The 20,237-nt window shown below is 33.7% G+C and overlaps 1 protein-coding gene across 6 annotated transcripts; it reads left to right on the top strand.

Annotated features, from left to right (window-relative positions):
* Positions 1-12,869: 12,869 nt before the first annotated feature.
* Positions 12,870-20,177, top strand: LOC125869215 (uncharacterized). 6 transcript variants are annotated; one of them, XM_049549782.1, is made up of 9 exons: positions 13,132-13,429; positions 13,963-14,047; positions 14,282-14,685; positions 14,815-15,068; positions 15,203-15,355; positions 15,780-16,224; positions 16,335-16,979; positions 17,070-17,656; positions 19,751-20,177. In XM_049549782.1, the coding sequence occupies exons 3-9, from the start codon at positions 14,670-14,672 to the stop codon at positions 20,000-20,002; spliced, it is 2,352 nt and encodes a 783-aa protein (XP_049405739.1). In that variant the 5' UTR covers positions 13,132-13,429; positions 13,963-14,047; positions 14,282-14,669; the 3' UTR covers positions 20,003-20,177. The 6 variants fall into 6 exon arrangements, with proteins under 6 accessions (XP_049405738.1, XP_049405737.1, XP_049405739.1 ...); XM_049549785.1 differs by lacking the exon at positions 14,282-14,685; XM_049549783.1 differs by lacking the exon at positions 13,963-14,047 and having other exon boundaries at positions 13,200-13,429.
* Positions 20,178-20,237: the final 60 nt, after the last annotated feature.

Here is a 20,237-nt window from a genome sequence, read left to right as displayed (position 1 = left end):
ATATTATGTATCAAATATATTCGTGATATAACATGTATTCATCCTCTCTGAATTTCACTGGACTCTTTACTCCTAATATGTAGCTAGATACAATTTTTTTTGATACAATTGTATTCAATTTAAGACAAATGAATTGTATCAAGTGTATTTGTGATACAACGAATACAACATTTATTCAACCTCTCTCACTCTTGCCTCTCGCCTCTCACTTCCGTCTCCTAGTCTTGCTCGTCTCTCTTGTCCCAAACATAGAGTTATAATTCATGATTAAGCAAATTATATCTATAAAACTCTAATTAAGTCCAAACTATAATCATTGTATCTTTTCAAATCAAATAAGGTTAACGCACTAAAGGACTCCTCTTAAGCCTTATTAAGTCTTTAAACACACTAAAGGGAACAATATTGATAGGTATTTTGAGCTTTGTTGTTTCCAACACCTTGAAGATTAGGCACAATTGAATGAATTGGAGCAACACATTAATCTGCATATGTTTCTTAAAAGATAGCTCTATTGCATGATCGAGAGTATGAAGAAGGGGAAAATTTTCTTAAAAGTCCATAGTCCTTCATTTATAAAATGGGGCTTTCATAACCATAAATAAGATCCGACTAACATGACTTCATATGACACTTGAACTCTATACATGTGTTGGAGAGAGAATAGGAGCATTGACTTAGGATCTAAGATTTATGTTTTTTTGGAAGTTAAAACATAGTGTGGTTAGGTAATAGGTCAAGAAAAAACAATCAAAAATACCATTTAAAATACGTTTGAAGAAATCTAGAAATAGTGACTACGAGTTATTATACGAGTCATATATAGTTGTACCACAAGTCATAGTTCAACCCGTGGTTGGCTGGCTCAATTTTGGGACTCTCTGAACCTTGCCATGCGAGCCATACTGTGGTTGTACTATCAAAGTACGAGTTGTACTACTGAAAATTTCAGATAGGAGCGTCTCTGATAAAACAATCATAACATTTTACTCCAAACTCAAATTTACAAATGGTTGGTGGCATTAGAAAGAAAACTCAAAGACCTTTAATTATATGGTTAATGTAACGAACAACTCTTCATATTCTAAAAGATATGCTTGTTTGAAGTTGACTCTTGCATTATCTTATGCCCAAACTTAATCGGCAGAGAATCTTTGAACTTGACTCAGTGTTAGAGGTTCCTTACTAGGGGATGAGCTATAGTGCAACGCGGGAATTCAGACGAATCCAATAACTTTTTTGTGAACCCTGTATTTGTGTAAAAAAATTTAGTAAATATATATGTATATTAATTTGGAACCCCCTAACAAAATTGAGTTAACGGCTCAGTGGTAATGGAGAATGTGGAAGCTCTTTCTGTGCAAGAATTGTGGGTTCAAACCCCACTACCATCAAAAGTTTTCTCATCTCTTTAAAAAAAAAACCATGTTTTGCATTTTTCTCTTCTGCTATTTATGCAAATTTCACAAATGCAAATAAAAAAAAAACTAAAAATATAACATTAACAATTAGAAAAAGCAAAAAAAAAAAAAAGTTCCACTCTCCTCAAGTCTTTCTGCTCTCCTTTCGTTTTAGTCAATGTATTTGTCTATTACAATATGCAATAATATTGTCAAAAAAAAATTATTATCTTTTTATATTTATCAATTTTGTTATTTTTCTTCTCAAAGTTTCGACACCAGAACGTTTGATAAGTCTATTAATACGTCATTTGTCATGATCTGAGACTATCCCTAGTGATAACACGGTGCTTAGAGTCACAAATAACTCAAAGTTAACCCTTGATTCTAACATAAGTCATGAGTAACTGAATATGAACATGGAAAAGAACTAAAATGACTAAGCGAAAGCATAATTATAGAATATTGGTTCAATATATTTCTAAACAAAGCTTTGCATACATCAATTGCAATCTGAAAAGAATCTAGAATAAATTAGACAGAATATAACAACTCTAACTAATTGTCTATGAAGCCTCTACTAATACTGATGGAAGGTAGTCGGAACCCAACATCATACGTACCTTAATCAATATATGCACAGAACTAAAAACACTAGAACTACGGACTAACTTGAGCCCTAGCAAAAAAAGAGTTCATCACATGTTGGTTAGAAGCTGAGATTTAGTTGACTAGGATCTTGATAGTAAGAACTTAAGTGCACATCACATGAAAAATGTATGCAAAAGAAGTATACAATCGGTATTTTCAATATACTAAGTATGTAAAATAGGCATGATAATCTGTAAATATGAACATGGCGAATCTGAGATGCTAACTGAACATAAAACTATTACATAAAATCTTATGCAATAATCAAGTAGTAGAACATGCAACTAATAAATATTGACTGAAATAATTGTATACATGGTCATGCACTATTTGAGACTAAATTGTGGGGAGATACTATTAAATGACATATAATCATGTGAGCTAACATATAGTTCAATGTACTATAATTACCGTTGAAAAGGAATGCACCCATTGAAGGCTACATAAACCTATGATGACACATAGTTCTGAGACTTAAATAAACTGACCCTAGTCCAACTCAGTGCTAAGAAATACTCTCAGTTGAACATAACTGATAGCTCTTAATAATGTTTTTCATACCTGACTGTCATACTACTAGTGAACTTTGATGTTATAAGAAAACTAATCCACGATCATTGATGGCATTCCAAATACTATACTAATCAGGAACTTCTTTTTTTAAAATGTTTAGAAGCATTGATGACATATCTATATATGTCGTGTATCTTACTGTTATGAGCTGATGCTTTTGAATACTGAAATGAGTATACATATATAAAGTCATGTATTTCTAAATCACGAGATTGTAGGTGTATGAGAGACGTGAAATAGCTAGAACAAAATGTATAGAAACAAATAAGGACTGAGATTTTGAAACGAAATTATAAGGCTGGAGCTAAGTCATAGATCATGACTTATGGAAATACTTATAGTCTAATTATATATATTACCTGAAAATATTATTGAGAATATACATGTCACAATCCGAAAACTCGAGTCATGATAGCACCTACTATAACCCGCCAATAGTAACCAACATGTAACTCGGAACAACATATAGGGTAGAGACAACAATTAACAGGGAATGCATAATCAATTTAAAAGAGACAACGACAAATAAGGTAGAAACCAGCATAATATAAATAAAAGATCTAGCCCAAAACCTGATAGTCATATGTACAAAACTGCTACAAAAGAGTATACATTCCAAAAGTTGACCAAGAATATACAGACTTGTCTCAAAATACAAAAGACTAGCCAAGCTTTACAAAAGGAGACATGTATGATCCAAAATGCCATAGTTCTCACCCTCGACTTTGGTACCTCCTACAACCTGCTCGAAATCAACGTTGATAACTAGTTTCAGACTTACATCATGAAGCAGATACAAAGTGTAGTATGAGTATCAACATAACACGTAATTAGTAAGCATAATAGGCCGACTGAGCTTAAAAAGTAAAGACAGTATAAAAATGAGAATAAATAACACCACAAATGTCAAATTAATGCAAATCTTACAAGAATGCACATGAGTCTAAAAAGGAATAGAGAAGAAAACAAGTAACTAACAATAACCTAACTCGAGCCCCAAAAGCAAGAAGGCATACTTGTGCACAAGTTTAAGTAAAATAACTCAAACAGATCCCTATAAGCCCGATGGGTACAAGAAAGAACTATAGATACATAGTATGAAAACCAATGACCCCAAAACAGGAGAATGTGTAGCCTGGACCTCGAACAGGAAATAAGAAACCCAAAGCAACCAATAGAACCATGTTACTCCCAAATGCACACACAAATGTATGTGGTCGCGCAAGTAATATAATGGCTCTAAAAGGTTGGATTATTGAACCCAAAAGATTTACGACTAGTATATACTCATCTTTCACTAAAACCCACAAATTAATGCAAGTATACCTCAACAACTTGATTTTGTTTATAAAATAAGAATGCAAGAATTTAAGAATTAAAATAACTAATAATGTTCGACTTCAAATTGGTTGTTCACAATAATGGGACAATGATAGGGTTTAGCATAACTAAGAATTCATGTTTCACATCTTTTCTATGGATTTCAGGTGGTTATCAAATTACTGATTTATAAGGTTAAGGATATCTCTAACCTTATTCTCTATTTTACTCTCCAAATATAAAGTTCTCAATTTTTCCAGACAACCAACTTCAACCAAATTCTTTATTTTTTTACTCTCCAAAAATGAATCTTCTTCTGTCTCCTCAACATTATATTATTATTTATATTTCATTCTTATTTTTGTATTTCATAATATAAATTCTTTCTTTATTTTTCCTAAATAGTCAATTTATTTATTTTTCATGTGATATAAAATTTTATTGTTTCAATTTTTTTATTTAATATAAAATTATATTTTATTTTAAGTTTCGAAAATAACATAAATTGCAAGAAAATATTATATAATATACAAATTAATCGATAACTCAAATAAAAGTGAAATCATTACTGAAATCAATTACATAAACATTATGTCACTCCCCGAGCCTACACCCTGGGCGGGACTGGCACTCGAGAACCATTGTTTGGCCCAAGCGAACCCTTGGCCTGACTTACTTACTCAACAGAAGACTCTAAGCATTATTACAATGACCAAATGCACTTTACTCAATTGTTTAATAAAATAACTAAGAATGTTTAAAAGTCAAACATTCAACTTGGAAAAAATGGCAATTCAAGTCTCAACTTAACTGAAAAGGGAAAGTAAAAACTCATGAACTAACATCACTAACTCTGTCTATGAAGCCTTTAAACAACTGAGATGGACGTCAGAACAAGACCCACTACATCCTAATGAACTAAAATACTGAAAGCAATAAAAAGGATCCTTCGGAAAGCTATGAGGCTCACCAACTGACTCTGAGTGCTCAACTGGATCAACGAGGTGCTGGATGTTGATCCTGGTTACCTGCGTCTGCATCATAATAAGATGCAGGCCAACTGGTATCAAACATTGAATGTACGAGTATGCGAGTTGGAATGCTAAACATAACTTNACTCTGTCTATGAAGCCTTTAAACAACTGAGATGGACGTCAGAACAAGACCCACTACATCCTAATGAACTAAAATACTGAAAGCAATAAAAAGGATCCTTCGGAAAGCTATGAGGCTCACCAACTGACTCTGAGTGCTCAACTGGATCAACGAGGTGCTGGATGTTGATCCTGGTTACCTGCGTCTGCATCATAATAAGATGCAGGCCAACTGGTATCAAACATTGAATGTACGAGTATGCGAGTTGGAATGCTAAACATAACTTTAGCTTGAAAATAATCTAAAAGAAACACTTACTTTGGCTTTACTCAACTCGTGAATAACTTAACTCAATATAAAACAATAAAACACATGCAATATATAGAAAACCTTTAAAACAATAGAAAACAACTTAGTTCGTTAAAGAAAATGCAATAACAAACTCAACTTTACTCATATAATAAAATAATATAGTTTCTGTGGGAGTTTCTCTAATCGACAACTACCACTATGAGCCTAAGTGGTGATACAACGTCTTGCCCACGCTGCCAGATCTGTCTTATACTTTGTCATCATATAGAACGTCTTAACTAAGTGGATCCACTAGTCTATGCTAAAAGAAACTTAAGGAGTCATCTAAAAAGTATGATCCTTTACTACCCATGATGGCTACATAGTTTATGGAAACTTGAGTTAATATGAACTCGCGTTCCCATATCGGTGCTCAATATTACTCCCAAAATATACTTAGCTCATATGTTTTTAAAACAAAACTTTTTTCTTTGGTTTGAGATAGTTACTCAAAACTTAGCTTAAAAGCTCTCTTGAAATCGATGTTCCCTTTCTTGCTCAAATGTGAAAACATTCACTCTTTAACTGAAAACTACCTCAAAGACTTTTTTGGAAATCAAGGTTTCATTTCTTCTTTAAATATGAAAACATTTACTCTTTAACTGAAAACTAGCTCAAAAGCTCTTTTGGAAATCAAGGTCTCCTTTCTTCTTTAAATGTGAAACATTTTACTCTTTGGGAATACATAGTCCCAATATACTCTTTTGAAGAAATTAACTTCAAACTTTACTCTTTACTCAACTCAAAACTCAAGTCTTAAAACAAAGTTAAAACATTTGTAAAAGACTTTTGGAAGACTCTATGAACTTCTCTTGATTTGGCTCTTAACTTCTCTTGAAAGCTCTTTTGGAAATCAAAGTCTCCTTTCTTCTTTAAATGTGAAAACATTTCACTCTTTGGGAATACATAGTCCCGATATACTTTTTTGAAGAAATGAACTTCAAACTTTACTCTTTACTCAACTCAAACTCAAGTCTTAAAACAAAGTTAAAACATTTGTAAAAGACTTTTGGAAGACTCTATGAACTTCTATTGATTTGGCTCTTAACTTCTCTTGACTTGACTCTTAACTTCTCTCGACTTGACTCTTAACTTTCCTTGAATTGAATTATGGATTCAAAGATTGTGATTTGTGATAGGAAAGATCTCATGATATTTAGGAGTGTTTTTAGATAGCTAAATATAAGAAAAGATAAAAAAATCATTGTCTGGAAGCAAGTCCGCGATGCGGAGATGCATTTAATTATTTGGCCGCGAAATAAATTTTGAGGCAGAACGGTCTGTGAACTCGTGGGACAGGTTTGCAACGCAGACTAGGGCACCAGATTTGCCCGACTTTTTCCATCTTTGTTTTTCAGCCCCAATTCGCCTAAATTTGATTCTTTTTCTCAATATCTCTTTAGATTCAAGTACCCACAATATATACACAAGAATCTAACTCAAACAACTCTAATAATCGACTTTACAATCTCAAGAAACTTCTCAATCTCATCCCAATTCAAAATGAAAGTAAAATCGAGAACACATATCAAGAACATTCAAACTTTCAACTTTTTAGGACGAATTCACGCTGAATTAAACTTGTTTGACGCGTGGGTGAAGGAACCCAACATTGTGTGTACTCATATACCTCGTAGGATCATCCCTTGACGAAATCCACGAGCCTAGCTTCAAAAACTTGACGATTCCTTATTCATTCTCCTCTTCTTTTCTCTTATCTCAAAACCCTTGTTTCTCAAAAGCGTAAACTGAATCCTATCAGTTTAGACCCCAACTTAATTACCAAAACCGAAATTATTTAATTGGGTGTTGAAAAGACCATAATGCCCTTCTAAAATCCGGATTGGATTTTTCTTATTTGAACAACCCAACTTCCAATGGGAATGACTCACTTATATGAACTCAGAATTGCGCAAACTCGGCGGCGTTGGAAAGATTATTCCAAGATCTTTCCTACGATATGTGGAAACACACCTAACTCATCCTGAGCTAGGAGTTATGATCGTTTGAAGTTGACCAAAAACTCAAACTTAACTTAACTTAACTTAACCAATTTTCCAGATTTTTATTATTTCCAAAATGGGAAAATGCATAAGTATCCCCAACCTATGCCCAACATTCCCGAGACACACCTAACCTTTACTAAGGTCCTATTACCCCCCGAACTTATTTTATATATAATTTTCTACCCTTTTTCAGCCTACGTGACACTATTTTGTGGGCCTAACGCGTGTTGATTGAAGGATAGTGCCACGTAGGCCGAAAAGGGGTAGAAAATTATATATAAAATAAGTTCGAGGGGGGGTGGATAATAGGACCTTAGTGAAGGTTAGGTGTGTCTCAGGGATTTTGGGCATAGGCTGGGGGTACTTATGCATTTTCCCTTTCCAAAATCACTCTTTCTATTTCTAGCTCTTTCTAGTTCTTTCAATTTGCAAGATGTTACACATTACATAAATACTCAACTTTCAAGATTATTATGTTGCTCCCATAAATGCTCTATTAACGCATTACGAAGTTTAAAATGAGCATCTTCGTCCTTAATTTTTATTTCTAGCTAAAAGTTGTTCAAATCAGAGATTTTTATATACTATCATTTATGTCATTGTAGTTGGAGCCTCTACAACATCTTGATTTGGTATTATGCAGTATAATACATGTAGTCATCATATCATGTTACACAATCTTTTTCCCAAAACGTGATTGTCCTTCAATAATTACAAAATGTGGTTGCAAAACTCCGAATGCACGTTCAATATCTTTTCGGCACAATTTTTGTTTCGTCGCAATTTTTTTTTCTTTTGGGAACATGGATCACAAATAGTTTGAACAATTGTAGACCAATTAATTTTATGCATTCTTTATAGTGAAAATTAATAATAAATCAAATTATATTCAAGTGACGAAAATAAAAAAAAATTAAATATTATTAATTTGGGATGAAAGTAGTATATATTAAATAATATATTTTTAAAATATTATATTACATTTAAAAAATTACAAATATTTGATATTTAATTAATGATTTTATATGAAAAATAATATGTTCATTATAAAATAATAGAAATAATAATAAAATAATGAAAAGGTGAAATAGAGAGTGTGAATAGTAGTTATCCAACTTTGGAGAACTACTATTCAACTCTCTATAAATGAAGAATAAAAAGTGAAATAAAGGGTGGTTGGAGTGTTCATTCTCTATTTTACTTTCAAAATATATATAATAGAGAGTAAAATAGATTAAATGCACTCCTCTTGGATATATTTATTTTTTTAAAATTATTTTATTTTACCCTTCCCTATGAGCTTTCACTCTTTTTGCTCTAAACCCACAATGGTACGGATGGAGGTGAGGGGTGCTTACCCTCCAAATAACCCTCCCTTTCACTCTTTGTTTGGCCTATACAATTTTATTGTCAATATATTAATATTAAAATCCAAAATATGTACTTAAATTAATACACATTCTTTGACTTATTTTTGTTATTTTGGCTTAAAATAAGTTCTTATACGTACTTTTTAACTTTACTCAAACATTTCAAAATTGCTTAAAAACTATTTGTGCTTAAAACCACCTAAAATAAATCAATTCAAACACGCTTTAAGTCAATTTCAATTGCATTACATATTTTAATTTATTATTACACTATTTACCTCTTTCGATACAAATTAATGTAAAATCAATTATCACATAAAAGCGATAAGTATCACGAAAGAAAATTAACAATTTATCAATACCCTAATTAATGGTATTTGCTTCTTTCGCTTTTCTTTGCAAAAATGATAATATGTAGTACTTTTAAAAAAAAATAGAATGTTGGTTTGGAGATTTTTTATTAAATAATAAAATACATAGTACAAAATAAATAGATGTTCACAAATTAAACATCATCTAATTATAAAGTGGATAAATATTAAATAAAAAGTTTCAGCTCAAGCACGTGAAATTCAAAAATATTATTTATTATTATATAAAAATATCAAGATTTGTCATTTCCCCACACAAAAAATAACTTCATAATATAATTGGTTCTATTAACGAAACTATTCTTCATTTAAATAAGAAAATAAAATAAAAATTCCAAAGAATTTTTTTTACTATTTAATTAGAAGTAGAAACTAGAATAATCTCTTATGCCAAATAAGTAAAGAAATAATAGAAGAGAAACTTTAAAGAAATAATTGTAATGCCTCTTGTGCTCTCTCCTTCTCCTTTGGAATATTATTTCAAATAATAATATGTTAAACTATTGAGATTAAGCGGACCAAATTGGATGAGTCAAAATCAAATATATTTTTTTAGCTAATTTGAGTCTAAGTATACTTGAACGAGTTAGAACCTAATCTAAATTTTATTTCAGTTCATTTTAATATCTCAAGTTTCAACCCAACTCGTTCATTTAACACTCCTAATTATTTGCATTTCTCTATTTTATAAAATGTAGAAAATCTCATGAGCAAGAATATGAATTCATCAATATCAATAATCTATTAGATAAACCAGTCCCATCTAATAAGCAATACAATTCTCCGGAATTTACTCTTCTTCTAAATACAATAATAATAAAATGAATTTAATACTTCATAGGATTCTTTTGAATGTTATAAATGTTTTCTTATTCATACATTTTTTTTAATTTCTGTGTCTATCGTGATAATTGCAATATAATTTTAAATTTATGTTTTAAAATCAATTGATGATCCTCGACTTAAAATTTTAAATTTAAAACAAAACTATAATGATAGTTAATTTCTTCTTATAATAAATATACATGTGACTTTTTGTCAACCCCCCCCCCCCCCTCTTCATTCCCCTTTCAGTTATATAAATATAGAATTTTATTGTATATTTAATAGAATATAATAAAAATATTGTTAATTCTTTCGTATTGTTAGAGCATACTTGGATAGCTAATTGTGGTAATGTGTCTATGGATTTATAATATCCTTGTCGGTGATCAATAAAAACGTTAGTTAACATTTTTTTGTTTGAAGTAATTAGAGATGTAATCATGCGATAGAATATTAAAAAGAGTAAATTTTAAGTTTAGCAAACATAAAAATCATATTTATATGTTATAACTATAGTTTGTATAATTGCGCTTCATAACAAATTTTATATTTGCTATGGCTATTAATCTGTATAGTTCGGCATACATATACATAAAAAGTATGTATTTGGGTCTATTTGTATATTTCGATATACAAATGGGTCCTGCATTTGTATATTTCAATCTATTTGTATATTTCGATATACGAATGAGTCCTGCATTTATATATTTCGGTATACAAATGAGTCCTGCATTTGTATATTTCGGTGTACAAATGGGTCATGCATTTGTATATTTCGGTATACAAATGGGATGACAAAAAACATGAAATGTTTGCTGCGAATTACAAATAAAAGAAACTATAGCTATATTATTTAATTTGAATTAATAGTTTACTATTTCATACCATTTTCCCTATTAAAAATTGCGTAAAATTTCAATACAAAATTCTTACTTGTTTTACATTATTTATTGGTATGATGTTAAAAAATTATTTTACCAATAGTTATTTTTAATATTTTATAAATTAATTCTTTATAGAATATCAATATACAACAATAAAAATATATCCCTATAATGCTACGAAGGGGTAGGATTTGTGATTTTTAAATACGTTAATATGATAAAATAAAGTTATCACATTTTAAAAAATAAAATAATGAAAACTAGATTATAAATTATTGGAATTTTTATTTTAATATTGATAATGCATCATACGAATTATAATAGATAGTGTTAGAACTTTATTATACTAGAATTCTAAAAACAAATCATGATTCAAAATATAAAGATCAAAATATTTAAATTTAAAGCTAAAAAAACATCAACAAAATTTATCTATCAAACATATATCACTTGGACTATATAAAAAAAAAGACTATTTTAAATTATTCTTGCTTAATTTTTTTTAAAGTGTAAAATAAGAGCTTATTAATCTTGTAATAATAACTATATCAATATAAAGTGAAAAATTAAACAGGAGTTAGCTTAAAAATAATGACATACAGTAATTATTGCACAACCAATTGCAGCCTTTTTCTTTGATTACAAATTTACAATTTATTTAATTAACCTTATAAATATGTTGACTTTTAAGTGGGTTACGAAAAAACATTATGCAAATGGAATACTATAAGTTTGGAGTATTTGCAATTTGATTAAATTTTTTTTTTTTTTTTTTACAGATCAATCATAGAATCATGTTCAATAAGTGAAACACATTTCTATTCCTCAGCATGCTTGTTGGATGACTAGGAAGATTTTGGAAGCTAGGAAAATGTGAAAAAACTGTCAACTAACTCAATTGAATCAACAAACTATTATTAGAGAACTGTACTTAAGATTGATAGTAACGGTGCGATAGTTTCCTGGAAGTGCCTAATGTTTAGTACTACTTCTAGATCAAAGATTGTGTTTATTTTATGGTTGCAACTGCAAGCTAAGCTGCTCACTAAAGATAGGTTATTGAAATGGAGTTCCAAAGTGGAGCCATAATGTATTATGTGTTAAAAGGAGGATGAAACCCGAAATCATTTGTTTTGAATCGATCTTATAATAGACAACTATGGAATCACCTTGCTAACATGATGTAGATGTCGTATGGTATAGAAGGGAATTGACAACAACACCTTAACTGGGTTCTGAAGAATGCAAAGGGGAAGACTCTACTATGGGCTCAGAATGGTCTATGCTGAAGCTGTCTATGCATTATGGATTGAAAGGAATCAGAGTGTTTGAGCCGAAGACAAATGGAGTAGATAAGATTATTAGAACTATTGCTTTTATATGTAATGTTAGAGCTTCCTTTAAGAGTAGGCCTTTAGTTCAGTCTTGATTGGTGTAAGAGTGAAGGGGAGGTCTTATGTGTATAGCGCGTAGAGGAGGGTGGGAGTGGTGTTTTTCCAGTATTCAACATTTCACTACCTATGGATGTTGACTACTCTGTATTGTTTTACGGGTGATTAATGGAAACAAGTTAATTACCTTAAAAAAAATTGCTTGGAAGAGAGAAAAACCCTATGTTTCTGATTCTCTTATAGTTGGATCCTTTGGAAGACCGGAACCACAAGACCAAAGAGAAGAATTGGCTCTTTGGAAAGCACAATATGATGAATAATCTATGCTCGGGAGGAAATTATTATCTATCATAGACATCTATGACAAATTCAATCAAAAAATTTGAGATACAGTGATTTTCAACTAAATTAAGTCAAACTAACAACAACTAAACAAATAAATATGATTTAAATTTAATTCTACTTTTTTAATTTAAATTTAATTCAAATAAAAATCGGTCCAAATAAACCATAAACCTCTTTTAGAGCACAAGAGATATTTTACTCGAAAATTAAAATATATATATTATATATAAAACATATTCATAAAAACAATATATATATTATACAGTATAAAACATACATAAAAACAACCACTTTCTTCCAGTAATTCTAGGGCTCACTCTCAAACCCACAATCTTCGGCTACCCAATTTCCACATCCATGGCGGATTCAGCTCCTTCGCCGGAAAATTCCGCCGTCGCAAATTCACAACCACCAACGGAATCCGATAACAAAACTTCCCAATCAGATCCATCTCCGGCACCGTCGTTATCTTCACCTCTGCCACCACCTCCGCCGTCGATCCAGCCTTACTCTGGGATACCTCCGTCGTTTCGTCCGGCGACGCCACCAGCACCACTACCTGGTGTTGGTGTAGCTCCTATGTTCTCGCCTCTTCCTAACCCTAACTTGCAGCAGCAAACATTGAATTTTCCGAATCCTTCTGTTCAGCCTCCCGGAGTGAATTCTGTGCCGCCGTCGATGATTCCAGCACCTACAGCTGGTGTTGGAGCTGTACAGATGGGTTCGGCTCCGCAAATTATGCCGCCTTATGCTATGCCTGGACAGATGATGAGACCGTACGCTCCTATGCCTAACGGTTACCATGCTATGCCTCAGCCTGCTCCACAGGGCGCCATGATTCATCCCGGTGGGTTTTTGTTTCTTTCTAATATGTACTGTCACTTGGTATTTAGCAATTGATGCTGCAATATTGATAGCTGAAATGATAGATTGTGCAGTGTATTATTCACTTGTGTTGTGATATCAAAAGGCGAAGTCTTTGTCTTAGTGATTAATCTCTTAGGATAGTTACTTCATATTTCTGGATCGTCAGTACTAGATGCTGCAGTACTGGTGGTCCTAATAATAGCTTTGACAAAGTTTATTATTTAGAAATTATTCTGTTGAGACTGAACCACTACAAAATGTTATACATAAGTATGCTTGTTAAAGGCTCTAGAAGAATTACTGAACACATATCTCTGGTTACCATTTGAACCTCACATTACTTAATAGTATATAGTTATAGATATAATTAGAGTAACAATGGCTAGCCTACTTCTGTCTGTTGCTTTATTGTGTTGATATTGAGAGGGGAATAATATGGATGAGAGGAGTTTGCCATAGAATTGTATTAAAAATGGATTAGGGGTATCGATGACGGGATGTTTTCTCCTACAGTTTCTTGAATGGTTTCGGTGAGAAAGGTGGGAAGGCTTCATATTGCTGTCATTAGAGACTACTGAGTACTCCAACTGCTTTTTTGGTATGAGCACGTCTGCTTGTTTTTGTTTTTATTTTCATTTATCATTACAAGGTCATTTGCTTTCGAACACATCTATTTTCTGTGAAGTACCAAAAGTGGAGCTTTCTCACCATGGACATATAATTTTCTATGTTATGTAATGTCTGAATATGCGTGTACTACAGTAGATTTACTTTTAGTAGTAAGGGTACTACCCCTTTGTTGGGATCTTGATTCTTGAAATGCTGGCAGCAGACCTTGTTAACAACTGAATGCAAGTAGCCTATACACCAAGGTATCACAATCTTTCCATTTTACCTGCTTGTGTTGTCTTTCCGGCTATTTTTCTGCGGTACATGATGATGTTAATGTTTGACATGTGTAAAGATTGTCTTAAAATATGTTATCATGCTATCAATTGCATTACTGATGATGAGACGCTGGAAGTCTCATCTTAATGTATTCAAACCTTGCAAATCATTCTTGGGAATTTGGACAGTTAGATCAGATTTCTTTGCAAGTGGATGCATAAGGTAAGCCCTATTCACATGTTAGTGGTTTATGAAATGGATGTTATTATCTTGATCCTTCAGGTTATCTGTTCAGCTCGTGAGTGTTCTCATGCCTGTGGTGCCATCTCATAATGCTTGTAATGTTTGGTAATAACATTTGTTCAGCCTTACAGTTTTCTTTTGTGAATGAGACGTAGGTGTTGAGTGTTAGACTTGTCTCTGCTTTGTAAGCTTTGCCTAATAAATATTCCTAGACTCCTTTGTCCATTTATGCAGGAATTCCGCGTTATGCATCACCGTACACACAGATGGCTCGACCAGTGTTTCCTCCACGCCCACTAGGTGCAGTAGGCATTATTCCTCCCTTGATGCGCCCTCCAATCCCTATGATGCGTCCTCCAATCATTCCTCTTGTTGCCAGGCCAGCTGCCATCCCAAGCATTACTCAAACAGAGAAACCACAAACAACAGTTTATGTTGGCAAGATATCGTCCACTGCAGAAAATGAGTTTATGCTTTCTCTTTTGCAGGTGAGTGAATTTAACATTTCGGCAATTCCTCCAATTACTTTTTGAAGGGTGGAACTTAGTTCTTTGTGTTTCTCACTTGTTTGTGTTCCAAAGCTCTAAATTTAACTGACTTTTCTGCTGTAATGTTTGCAAAGCTCTGCGGGCCTGTTAGGAGTTGGAAGCGTGCTCAAGATCCGACTAATGGATCACTGAAAGGTTTTGGGTTTTGTGAGTTTGAGGCTGCTGAGGGAGTTCTCCGTGCATTAAGATTGCTCAACAAATTAAACATCGACGGGCAGGAGCTAATGGTATAATCCTGTCTTTTTCTCCTTTCTCTCTCAATCTCCATCCACCCACCCAATTTCTTTTTTTTCTTATATAGAAAATACACACAACCAACCGTCCAAAATAAATAAATTTTGTTTTCTCATCTATGTCTGCATATTTTAGGACTATTATTGTGCAGCATGAAGATCTCACCAGTGATAAAATTAATTGTGATACCTTATCTTTACATCTGATAATGTGTGCCTGTGCAGCTCATCTGTCTACTAAATATTTACAGCATCTTCCCTCAGTGTTTGGAAATATGAACATTTTGTTCTGTCTGCATGCATATTTCGACCAAATCATGTTATAGGCGCTCTCCTTCAAGTCATGTTACATCACCAACTTACCAAGGGGTAGTGAAATTTCAACTATTAAACTTAGTTAGACTTGGTATCATTGCAGTTAAATGTCAATCAAGCAACTCGCGATTTCCTTGAACGGTATGTTGAAAAGAAAGCAGAAAACTCAAAGAAACCCAAAGAATCTGAAACTGAAGGCACTGAGAAAGAAGAAGAAAGTGCATTAGGTGGGGAGACGAATGAAAATGCAAAGACGCCCACAGAACCTCCTGAGTCTAGTACAGAAGAATCAAAGCAAGATAGTGGTGATAAAGGGAACAAAGAAAATCTCGATGCTGCTAACTTTGGTCTGGTCACTGACGAAGATAGGCAAGCTGACAAAGAGGCCTTGGAGAAGCTCAAGGATATGATAGAGGAAAGGCTGAAGAATAAACCATTACCACCTCCACCTCCACCTCCACATCCACAAGCACCTAAAGATGGTTCTGATAACTCATATACGGAAAACCTCAATGATGGGGAACCAGGTAGAGATACAGCAAAAAATGGTTAGTTTTTTGGACCAATAAGAAGCCTCTCTTTCCTTTATTTCTTTCAGATATTTTTCTTTTATTGAAGCTTTACTGACAGTTTCAATATGATTTTGGAAACACTGCAGAAGAAAAAAATGATGATGTCAACGAAAGTAAAACTTCAAGTGAGCATGACAAGGCCGAGATTAGCTCACCGGACCATCGTAGGCAAGATAGGAGAAGCAGGGATCGGGAGAGGGATTTGAAGAGGGAAAAGGAAAGGGAACTCGAAAGGTATGAGAGAGAACGTGAACAAGAACGAACTAAGAGAGAGAAGGAGAGAGAGTACAAGACCCGCGAAGATGACCGTAGGTACAAGTCCCGTGAAAAAGAGTGGGAAACAAGAGAAAGGGAGAGGGAACATTGGCGAAAAAGAGAGAGAGAAAGGGAGAAAGAAAGGGCTCAGGAACGCAAATGGGATATAGTGGAACAAGAACGTGAATGTGAAGATGGTTATAGAAAAAGAAAACACAGGACTAGTGACGAGGAGAGGAAAAGACGGCATAGGGAGAAGGAAGATGACTTGGCCGACAGGTCTAAAGAAGTAGAAGAGATTGCTGAGGCTAAGAGAAGAGCAGACGAGGAACATCAGAAAAAAGAACAGGAGGAGGCATTGAAAATCCTTTCTGGTCATCTAGCCAATGGACGTGAAAAAGCTGTTTCATATGAGGAAAACAATCTTGATAGCCAAGATAAGAATATCGAGACTGCTCAGGATAATTTAAGCCAGGGTAACTATTTTAGTTTATTCTTCTTAAGATTTATTATTATGGATTTTGCTCTTATCTTTTTATTTGGCATTTGATATTGAAAAATAACAGGTGAAGGAGTTGCACAAAATGGGACTGATGAAGAATCCGTGTTGGCAGCTACTGCAGCATCAGACATGAGGCATAATAGCAATGCCCCTACGAAAAGGTTAGAATTTGGCCTCTCAGGCTCAGGAAAAAGAGCTGCTGTCCCGTCTTTCTTCAATGCGGATGAGGATGAGGATACTCAAAAAGAAAAGAAAATGAGGCCATTGGTTCCAATTGACTACTCAGCTGACGAGCAACATCTGGTCCAACCTTCCATCTCTGAAGCATCGCCGACTACAGCTGCAGAATTTGCTAAGCGAATTTCAAATGTCAATGCTAAAGAAGAGAGGCCTGACGTAGAGAAGGAGAGACATAGAAGAACTCATGACAGATCCAGCCAGAGGGATCGGGACAGGCATGATGAGGAGACTAACCGAACCAGGGATGACAGTAGAAACCTTGATCATGACAGAGTTCGGGAACCTAGACCTGATAAGGTTAAGACGCCTGATAATCAGAAGCTTTTAGATGCAAAGCAATTGATTGACATGATTCCAAAGACCAAAGATGAGTTGTTCTCTTATGAGATAAACTGGGCTATTTATGACAAGGTGAGAAATGATCTGTCAGTTTCATTCTCTTGCTTTAATACATGAGATGGTTTCATCGGATTATAGCAAATATTACCAAGTTAATTCATATGTTTTATTCTTAGAGTTGTATGCTATCTGGTACTTGCAACTTCTAGCGAACACAGCTATGCATTTTCATATTGATGTGTTCCTGCAATTAACATAAAGCAGAGTGGGAGGAGACGTAAGAGATAGCATACCCACTCAGCTTCTAGGATTTGGAGGGCTTTTATTACGATTGTGGTTGATTTTTAGCCTAATGTCAGCCAAACATTTGATATAGGTTTTGCCCCCGAAATAGCTGGTCTTTCTTTCCAATCAAATGTTTCATTTGTCACTATTTTTATGTTTGAGCACAGTAATAGTAAGAGCACCATGATGGTTCCTTTTAAATTGTTTTTACAAGAAACACAACTGATGAATGAGTTTCAGTATTCCTTATGGGCAGATGCCAAAGAACTCCTCTAAGATATTGCGTATACATGACATATGTGAGATGTATGCTAGTTCTAAAACTTGGTTCATTGACTCTGGCAAATAAAGATAGCTTTTGTTGGATTGAGTATAGTGTCCTTAGTTTAGCAGTACGTATATTCATGGTAATTCTATGGTAGTTTTTTTATATTTTTTAAGGCATCTGCTTTTTGCACGACTGCCTGAAAGTCCATGTTGGAATCAAAACATCTCATTAGTTGGGAGATGGAGAGTCAATTTATCAATTGCACAACAGCATACGGAGGTAAATGGGAGGGAAAAATTCCTATATCCTGATGGATCAAGTGATTAACACATCCACTAACATGATGAAGTAGCTTATGAATTCCTATTTGTTCTCCACTATTTGAATGTGGAAGACACTGTGGCTCTACTTCTGATTTCTTAAACAGTAGTTTTTCTCATTTTCTGGGAAGACATAGTGTCCCTTGATAATAAGTTTATTGGTCTTCCTACAAGATTAGAAAATAATTCTTCTGTATTGAGCACCAATATAGTTGCTTTATTGCTGAATCATGTAATTAGCAATTAGATAAAAAATGTTCAGAAATCATAGGACTTTCTGAATACAATCACCTCATCAGCAGTATAATCAGAGGTGGAAAGCATAGAAAAGTGTCAAGTGCCTGTTGGGGCTTCAAGTGTAAAGTGTAATCGAAGCATGGACTTTGTATGCAAGGAAAAAATCACTACAAAACCTAATGACAATTTTGTAGATCAAAAGAATTGAAAAGCTAAGTATATATAAAACGTAAAAACCCATGTTTATCAAGTACAATGTTTTTTGAATTTCAGATTCAGATGCAAGTTGCTAATTATGTCTTGTAATCTATTGTTAAATTCTAATTTCTTTTTCTTAATCACGAAAATGTTTATTCATGAAGTTTGATGAATAGATACTATTTTGTCATCAGTGCTATCCTCTTTAAGCAAAAACTTATAGATATTGAGACCCAGCCTAGTGCCAACTCTGGAATACAGGTTAAGTGAAGCGAAACATCTAACCTGCGCAGAACCAAGCTAAGGGCTTAAGCATGCCTCGAGAGGAGTTTGACCATGCTTGAGTGAGAAGAATATTAAGCTTGACCGGGTAGTTGACTGAAAGTAATATTCAACTCCTTGACATGTGGTGAGGACTTACAGGAATGTAGGCATCCTAAGTTCCTGATCAAGAAAGGAATATAGGCATCCTGAGTTTTCTGGGAGGATGCATGGCAAGAGAGTACTTTGGCTTTTAAGAATTCTTTACAGCAAGAACCACTGCTTACAAGTGAACAGAAAATTGGTCGCCTTTTAGCTGTCGTTGATATTAGATCCACCTTCCAACCGTTAGGAATGTTAACAACTGCTAGTCATGTAAACTCTTCATTTAGCGCTTTAGTTCCTGTTGGAGTCCCAAGGTCCTATAGACTTGTTTCACTTAAAGCTGAATCTCTAGGCTAAAATAACTTGAATGTCATGTTCTGAGCTTTTGCCAAGTTACATTTTGTATATCCTATCTTCTCTTTTCGGGTTTTCTATTGTTGGTTTATTGGAGCTGTGAATGTTTATAGTTTATATCTGCTTTGCTTTTCACAGAATGCATTGCATGAAAGGATGAGACCGTGGATCAGTAAGAAGATCACTGATTTTCTTGGTGAGGAGGAGCCGACGCTGGTAGACTACATCGTCTCCAGCACTCAAGAACATGTCAAGGCAACTGAGATGCTGGAGAGGCTCCAAAGTATATTAGATGAAGAAGCTGAAATGTTTGTTCTGAAGATGTGGAGGATGCTTATATTTGAAATCAAGAAAGTTGAGACAGGTTTGGCTTTGAGGCCCAAATCCTAATTTCAGTTATGTTCTCACCTGTAACTTGGAAACATATTCATAATGCGCTTGCTACTTATCAAATCATTGTAGAACTGTGTTCTTTCAAGCATAAAAATGATAAATAGTTTAGGTTAAAAGTTGGTTATTTTGTGATTCTCTTAATTCATTCCAGCTTCAAGGTTGCGTTGCTTTCCATGTTTGTGCTGTTTTCTCTTACATATGAGTACGTCCCACATTTTTGACTGGAGGAAAT

The sequence above is a fragment of the Solanum stenotomum genome, chromosome 6 (genome assembly GCF_019186545.1).
Source record: "Solanum stenotomum isolate F172 chromosome 6, ASM1918654v1, whole genome shotgun sequence".
NCBI lineage: Eukaryota > Viridiplantae > Streptophyta > Magnoliopsida > Solanales > Solanaceae > Solanum > Solanum stenotomum.
Note: the sequence above shows the minus strand (reverse complement) of the source record. Positions and strands in the feature narration are given on the sequence as shown.

What these genes read in the sequence shown, in the direction of transcription:
- LOC125869215 (XM_049549780.1), top strand. Translation starts at nt 12,940, where the DNA reads ATGGCGGATTCAGCTCCTTCGCCGGAAAATTCCGCCGTCGCAAATTCA. An exon ending in TAGAGATACAGCAAAAAATG is followed by an intron (nt 16,225 to 16,334) that starts GTTAGTTTTTTG and finishes GAAACACTGCAG; the next exon opens with AAGAAAAAAATGATGATGTC. An exon ending in TCAGGATAATTTAAGCCAGG is followed by an intron (nt 16,980 to 17,069) that starts GTAACTATTTTA and finishes GAAAAATAACAG; the next exon opens with GTGAAGGAGTTGCACAAAAT.